The sequence below is a fragment of the Primulina eburnea genome, chromosome 10 (genome assembly GCF_022965805.1).
Source record: "Primulina eburnea isolate SZY01 chromosome 10, ASM2296580v1, whole genome shotgun sequence".
Lineage (NCBI taxonomy): Eukaryota > Viridiplantae > Streptophyta > Magnoliopsida > Lamiales > Gesneriaceae > Primulina > Primulina eburnea.
In genome coordinates this window covers 36,961,215-36,969,846 of record NC_133110.1, presented here as the reverse complement: position 1 = coordinate 36,969,846, position 8,632 = coordinate 36,961,215, and the positions used below count along the sequence as shown (strand labels likewise).

The 8,632-nt window shown below is 36.1% G+C and overlaps 1 protein-coding gene across 1 annotated transcript; it reads left to right on the top strand.

Moving 5' to 3' along the window:
* Window positions 1-1,388: 1,388 nt before the first annotated feature.
* Window positions 1,389-8,158, top strand: LOC140803441 (pyrophosphate-energized vacuolar membrane proton pump 1-like). The gene is made up of 8 exons (XM_073159319.1): window positions 1,389-1,762; window positions 4,438-5,012; window positions 5,088-5,467; window positions 5,779-5,865; window positions 5,986-6,316; window positions 6,786-7,196; window positions 7,587-7,646; window positions 7,717-8,158. Exons 1-8 carry the CDS (start codon window positions 1,507-1,509, stop codon window positions 7,918-7,920), a joined length of 2,304 nt encoding a protein of 767 aa, XP_073015420.1. The 5' UTR covers window positions 1,389-1,506; the 3' UTR covers window positions 7,921-8,158.
* Window positions 8,159-8,632: the final 474 nt, after the last annotated feature.

Below are 8,632 nucleotides of genomic sequence, written 5' to 3'. Positions count from 1 at the left end.
CATGCAAAAATATTTCCATTCCTGGTCCGCATCAATTATTTGTGGATTTCTGTCTTTATTTTCCAAATTTGGACTATGTTCCATGTAAACCAGCCATAGGTATATGTAAACCAGGATCAGTGTTGGAGACAGAGCTCTCGGCTATTCATTTTGGTTTGATACTTGTTGTGAGAGGTAACTTTTCTGATGTTTGGGTCTTCTCGGACTCCTGTAATGCTGTTAAAGAGGCGACAGTCAAAGTTTGAGGCTCGCAACCATCAAGGACTGTTAGTCTTGAACATATTAAATATCTTAACTTCTGGTAGATTTAAAAAGTTAGATAATATTAGTAGAAATGCAAACAAATTAACACACTGTTTAACGTATTTTGCTTTAATAAAATGGATCCGATATGAGTAATTTTTTCTAATAAACAATCAATAAATTTTACCGTCTCATGAATTTAATCCCATCACGGCATTGAATTCTTGTTTTGTGTACGTGCCACTTCATTAGTGATATTTGTATTATTTTATCTCCTAATTATGAAAAATAATTTGTTTTACTATATTTTCCATGGATTTTGGGTCCCAATTAGTGCAATCTACCAACTAACGTGTCAAGAAACCATATTAACTAATAAATATAATATTTTGGAACGGATTATGTGAGGATAAGGGGTTTTTATTTTAGGAGAACTTTTAATTTTATTTTTTTATAAACATTTCGATCAAAATCCGATCGGTCGAATCCGTTAACTTCGTATATCGGATCATAATATATTTGACTTTATATTTGAATAGATCGAAATATGTATATATGTTTCATAATTTTTCGAATTGAATCTCCAATTTCGACAAACTTTGCTTATAGTCATCCCTATTTATATTTATTTATTTATTTTGATATCCTAGGGATAACTCCATCCAAATTGAGTTCACACTAGATCATGGGTCTCGACCCATCTCTAGCCAAGGTAGAAGGTCCATGATATGCCCATGTATTCTCTTATAAATATCAAGTTTGAGCATTCAATCAATTCATTCAATATATTTTTTCGACAACACCCTTAGCTGCTCTGATTTAAACGTCGGAAGTGTTATGCCGGGACACCTTCTTGGCCCCCTTCTAACTGTGTTATTTGTGATTTCAGGTTCAGTGCAATTTCAAACCTGCGTCTGGACTAGTGACATTTCCTGGAATCGGACACTAAATTTTTCGTGAGTATCATATATATTCAAACAATTATATATATATATATATATATATATATATATATGTTTAAACATTACGTTTTACAATATTCCAAAAACTTTTTAAAATATTTCTACAAAAAAACAATTTTAAAATATTTGCCATGGACTCGCACGCATGCTAAGATTCCTCGTTTCCTATAAATATTCCCTGGTCCGTCATTTCAGAACCTCCCCGAAGTCGTGACTCTCTGTGTTCCTTCATCTATACTCTCTCACTCTGCAATTATATATTTTTCGGTTTCTGGTGACTGTGGTTATTGCGGCGGTGAGAATGGTATCTTCGGCGTTGCTACCAGATCTGGGGACGGAGATATTTATTCCGGTTTGTGCTGTCATCGGCATAGCATTCTCGCTCATTCAGTGGGTCCTCGTGTCGCGTGTGAAGCTGTCCACTGAACGCGGCGGCGCGTCTGCTGCGAACAACGGGAAGAATGGGTATAATGACTACTTGATAGAGGAGGAGGACGGGATGAGCGACCAAAGCGTCGTAGCTAAGTGCGCCGAAATCCAGAGCGCCATCTCGGAGGGTCAGAATAGTTTTTCAGTGTTCCTGTGCAGCAAGATCTAATTTTAGTTATTTTGATATAAGTTTTCTATGTGTGCTTGTCAAGTTTCTTGCTCTTGTTATTGCTGATTGATTTTATCGCGACTTGACTGTGAAGAGCTGAAAAATTAAAGATTTAGAAAGGAACTTTTGAGTTCTTGATATAGATGATCATTAAAATTATAAGCTCGTCTTTGGTTATCAAGAAGCCTCCTTAAGCTTTTTGCTTGGCAGAGGTGATTCTGGGTAGCAGGATGACAGCTCTAGCTTTTATCTTTTTGTGTTTCAAATTTTGATTCTTGGAATCGTCATACTCCCTAAATTCCAAATCGAACTTTTTCAATATGAATAAATTGTCAAATGTATAGGTCTAGCAGTTTTATTAATTTACACAGTTTGTCAGAACGATCTTAAACTAATATAGTATTGCACTATTAGTGCCCTGCGGAGTAAGGATTAAGATATATTGTATAATACGCTTTTGGATTCAAAGAAATAATATTTCTTCAGGTTCTTTTATGTTCTCATAAGTTCTTAATCACATAAAATATGATGGATAAAATTTGTTTTTTTGGATTTTCTGGATGATGAGTTTTCAGTGTAATAGGGTTTAATTAGAAGGTTGGTGCAATGTGGTTGGAGTTGAATAATGTTATTGATTAGCTGGCACTGAGTAATGGTGAATAATTTGATTTTATTATGTTTCCTTCTAAGTGGCCTCATTCTTTAATTGCTAGTTGGTTTGTTTACCAAGGTTTTGGAAAGTGTATGATATTTTACTGACTATGCTACTTATTCAAGGAGAAACAACTGGGTTTGATGATTATTCAAATTATTTAGTTAGTTTATTAATGGCAGTATTATACTATATCTCTATATCGTAATCGTAATCGTAAATGATCAATGAGTAAGAATATCTTACTGCCCTGCCCCGCATGTGTACAAGATATGGTGCTGTGTGACGTCTCGTCCAACGAATTTGTTGTGTAGCTTTTTCTTTATTGCTACTAGTTTTTGTAGAAGACAGAATCACGTGACGTGGGTGTATTAAGTGCTTGCAGTTGGACATTAACTATTACAACATTTTTATATATCTGATTACGCCAAAATTATGTTTTTACTGTCCTCGACAGAAATGTTGGTTGGACTGGCATGAAGTTTTACATGAAAATTGAAAAGTAAATTATTTAAAATTCTTATATTTTGCCATTCAAGAGTGATTGCTAATCCATGGTGTTGCATCATTAATTACTAATTAATAAATTCTAAAATATGTGGAAAAAGAACATCATGTGAACTAATGAAAACATAAATAAGTGCATTTAAAAGGTTGCAGCTTTAGTAATTAGATAATTAAATGCTATGAAAATTGAGCATCTAGATAATATTGATTGTGAATGTCTTCTCTGGTAAAATTGATGTTGTTGCTGTGTCAATATTCTTTTTGAGGTATTTAAAGATGCTATATAATTCAAATATTTTATGCTGCTAATTTGGGATTACACTTGATTTGCATATAGATGTTATGAATTCCTGCTATTTGTTTCTATATGTCCTCACTCTTTAATTGCATTTTTATATGTTTACTAAGGTTTTGGAAATTGTATAGTATTTTATTGACTGTGCTACTTATTCAAGGAGAAACGACTGGATTTGTTGGTTTTTCAACTTATGCTTAGTGTGAGAAGTATTGTTAATACATTACTATACATCATATATGAATAATAATATTTTACTGTACTGCATGTGAACACGACCAGATATGGTGCTGTGTGACGTCTTATCCATCGGCTTTGTTATGTAGCTTTCTCTATATCGCGTCTACTTTTTCTGGAAGATGGAATCATATGACGTTGGTGTATTAAGTGCTTGCAGTTAAGCATTAACTATTTCAATATTTTTTGTGTATCTGATTACGCAAAAATTATAATTTTGTTGTCCCTAATAGAAATGCTTGTTGGATTGGCATGGAGTTTTACATTCGGCTTTGTTATGTAGCTTTCTCTATATCGCGTCTACTTTATTTGGATGATGGAATCATATGACGTTGGTGTATTAAGTGCTTGCAGTTAAGCATTAACTATTTCAATATTTTTTGTGTATCTGATTACGCAAAAATTATAATTTTGTGGTCCCTAATAGAAATGCTAGTTGGATTGGCATGGAGTTTTACACGAGACTCGAAAAGTTAATGATTTGAGTTCTTATATTTTGACATACAAGAGTGTTTGCAAGTCCATGGTGGTGCATCATAATTTCCAAATTCATATGAACTTAAAAACACTATTTAATCCTCTGAACATAAATAATTGCATTTAAAAGGGAGAAACTTTAGTAATTAAATAAATGTATGCTATAACAAAAGGCGAACTAGAGAACATAGTTGTGGATTACTTTTCTGGTAGCTGTGCTGTCACTGCCATATCTACTTTCTATATTGAAGTAGTTAAGATGCTATATGGTTAAATTTTTTGACACTACTAATTTGGGATCATACTTGATTTGCTTGCCATATACTTTTTATTTAATATTTGGACCTATATTCTCGTATGAGATTTTGTTGTTCATAATTGTTCACATTGTTTTGCATTTGATGTCATTGTCCTATTTAACATATTGCTTGTTATAGCTGAGATAGATATTATTCTTGTTTAACAGGTGCAACATCTTTCCTCTTTACCGAGTATCGATATGTCGGAATTTTCATGGTTGCTTTTGCAATCCTCATTTTCCTCTTCCTGGGCTCAGTTGAGGGCTTCAGCACAAAGAGCCAGTCTTGCACTTATGACAAGGAGAAGTTATGCAAGCCAGCTCTTGCAACCGCTGTCTTCAGTACTGTATCCTTCTTGCTTGGCGCTCTTACCTCCATCGCTTCTGGTTTTCTTGGGATGAAGATTGCAACCTATGCAAATGCGAGGACAACATTGGAAGCTAGGAAAGGCGTTGGGAAAGCTTTTATTGTGGCATTTAGATCTGGTGCAGTTATGGGTTTTCTCCTTGCTGCAAATGGCTTATTGGTTCTTTATATTGCTATAAATATTTTCAAGCTCTACTACGGGGATGATTGGGAAGGCCTTTTTGAGGCAATTACTGGATATGGTCTTGGAGGATCCTCCATGGCTTTGTTTGGGCGAGTTGGAGGTGGTATCTACACAAAGGCTGCTGATGTTGGTGCTGATCTAGTCGGAAAGGTTGAAAGGAACATACCTGAAGATGACCCCAGAAATCCTGCTGTAAGTTACTGTATTTATTCGAAATTACTATTTCAAAAGCAACATGTTGTGAACAGCTTAATTTTCCTTTGTCAGGTGATTGCTGATAATGTTGGTGATAATGTTGGAGATATTGCTGGAATGGGATCTGATCTTTTTGGTTCATATGCTGAATCATCATGTGCTGCTCTTGTTGTGGCCTCAATATCCTCCTTTGGAATAACTCATGACTTCACTGCAATGTGCTATCCTTTGCTTATAAGTTCCATGGGAATCCTTGTTTGCTTAATCACAACCCTTTTTGCTACTGACTTTTTTGAAATCAAGGCTGTCGAGGAAATCGAACCAGCACTGAAGAAGCAGCTTATCATCTCCACTGTTCTTATGACTGTGGGAATTGCAGTTATCACCTGGACTTGCCTGCCGTCATCCTTCACAATCTTCAACTTTGGTGCCCAAAAAGTAGTGAAGAACTGGTAAGGACTGATTCAGCTGTTGAAAAAAGGAAACTAGTAATACTTCTATCTTCAAATTTTCACTTGAATGAGCAATCTTGTATGGGTGTTTAATGGACATGGAATCCCTTTCTCCTTCATAGTTACAAATTTTCTTTTTGTTGCAATTAAATTGGGGGTCCATTTAGTTTCCTAGAATGTCAAAACATGTTTGAAGAACGTGATTTTGTCCCATCATATCTACTGATGGATCTGGTACTTTGTTTATCTTCACTTTGATAATCATATGCTGTGATTCAAATTTTTCTGACGTTACATTGCATTTTTTCCAGGCAACTGTTCCTCTGTGTTTGCGTTGGGCTATGGGCTGGACTTATTATTGGGTTTGTGACTGAATATTACACCAGCAATGCTTACAGGTGCACATAGGAATTCCTTTCCTTTTACATGTTTGACATATAGCAGATTGATAATTATTTTTCATCTTACTGGTTGGTTCTTTTATTTTTATAACTTGGTTTTCTAAATATATTTTTCAGTCCTGTGCAAGATGTTGCTGATTCCTGTAGAACTGGTGCTGCCACCAATGTTATATTTGGCCTTGCCTTGGGATACAAATCGGTTATAATTCCCATTTTTGCGATTGCTATAAGTATATTTGTAAGTTTCACGTTTGCTGCGATGTATGGTATTGCGGTAGCTGCCCTGGGAATGCTGAGCACAATTGCCACGGGGTTGGCCATTGATGCTTATGGTCCGATCAGTGATAATGCTGGAGGAATAGCTGAGATGGCTGGCATGAGCCATAGAATACGTGAGAGAACTGATGCCCTTGATGCTGCTGGTAACACCACTGCTGCAATCGGAAAGGTATTTATATCTTTCTTTTGTTGCTATATTGGATTGCACGATTTAATCCATTTATCAAGTATATTTCTGTGTGTAAAAACTGTACACACCCAGAATTTTTATGTTCAAGAGCGGCGAGAGATTGCTTTGTATTTATCAGTTGATTGATTTCAATGCTTCCTACTTCATTTTAAACATTCTCAGGTCTCAAGATATTTAAATATTTAATTAATATAATAGTAAACATTTTTTTTCTGTTAACTAATAGATTACTCATAAAAGTAGAATATCTTTCAGTTTATTTTAAAATCTCTCTAATCACTTCCTAAACTGACCATTATTCGGTCTCGTCTGGCTACTGCTATGTGGGGGAAAAAACTATCTGCCTTTTTTGTCAACTCACATAGATTCAGGTTTTCTGTGTTATACCCTGAGACATGAATTTATTGGCCATTTTAACTTTAATCAAACTTGATGCCTTTGTTCTCAGGGGTTTGCCATTGGATCAGCTGCACTTGTTTCATTGGCACTTTTTGGTGCATTTGTGAGCCGGGCTGAAATTACTACTGTCGATGTTTTGACGCCTAAAGTTTTCATTGGTTTAATAGTGGGTGCCATGCTTCCGTACTGGTTCTCTGCCATGACCATGAAGAGTGTTGGCAGTGCTGCTTTGAAGATGGTTGAGGAAGTTCGTAGGCAGTTTAACGAAATTCCTGGTATCATGGAGGGTCGTGTCAAGCCCGATTACGCTACTTGTGTTAAGATTTCCACTGATGCATCTATTAAGGAGATGATACCCCCTGGTGCTCTCGTCATGCTCACCCCTTTGATCGTTGGAATTTTTTTTGGTGTTGAGACCCTTTCTGGCATTCTTGCTGGTTCTCTTGTTTCTGGTGTCCAGGTATGATTTTCCAATTCTTGTCAAAACTCAGTTATTTAGATGCGTATGGAGCTTGCACGTCCTTTTGCCTTGTTATAAAGCTAGGTGCAAACGTTATCAGAGTGAGTTAGACCAAGTCATAATATTTGTAAACTCTAGGTATACGGAAGGAATTCTGTTACAGTATTGCATATTTACTTTTCAACTAATGAATGACAATGGAGAATAAATTACATTTGCATTGATGGCAAGCTTAAAGCACTAACGCATTTGAGGCATGCCCTTTTCTAAAGTGCAGCGGCACCTTGCGGCTGGGCATGTGCCTTAAGGGATTATATTTACTCTGTTAAACTAATGTTTTCGATTGTCAACTACCAACAGTTTTACAAACCCCTATTTGTATCCTTACAGATTGCGATATCTGCATCTAACACCGGCGGCGCATGGGACAATGCTAAGAAATACATTGAAGTAAGCGTAAATGGCTTTATTCGTACCAGTATAACATTTTATTGATTTCTTACCTCCACACATTCTACAGGCTGGTGCTTCGGAGCATGCCAGAACCCTTGGTCCCAAAGGATCAGAACCACACAAGGCAGCTGTCATTGGTGACACGATCGGAGACCCTCTAAAAGACACTTCAGGGCCCTCACTCAACATCCTTATCAAACTCATGGCTGTTGAGTCACTCGTGTTTGCTCCCTTCTTTGCCGCTCATGGTGGTCTCCTATTTAAGATATGAAGTACAGATGAATAGGCAAAGGAGTGTCTTGGCATCATCCGTTTTCGTCGTTGCAGCCTGTACCCGTTTCTCTTGTATTTCACCACTTTATTTATTGAAGGTTTTAATTTAGCTCATATCTGTCGAGTTCTTTTTTATATGATAATTATTACTATGACTGTGAGGGTAAGGATGATGATGAAAATCCATGTTTTTGCCATGGTACTCTCGAAATTGGATGATGTAGATTTTGTTTTTATCCATTTTACAAACAGCTAGTTCCCTAGTTTTCATTTTGACTTTTGGTTTTCTGATAAAACAAGGATCCGCTGGGGTTCTTGATCTTATTCTTTGTTAGATATCTCAACCATATTGCTTCTTGGAGAAGGTTGGAATTATGATGATATGGTCTCTCTTTAGGCTTCTGTCTATCTTGATATGATACTTGGCGCATGCTTTGGTCTTGGCTCAAAGACGTTGGTTTTTTGGACGGCTATGGAGTACTAGGATTCCATTTCTTTTATTTTTGTTAATTGTTAAAATAAAGGATCCATATGAAACCAATAAATAAATACCAGAGAGAATAAAATTATTCAAAATGACACTCTCCATGTCTGATAACGTATCGAGAATAACTCAGATATTATCAATTTTAACTACATCCCACGAAGCCACGGGGATCACTTTAGATCCTATATATCGGTACAATAATAAAAAGTTCGGAGTTTCTTTA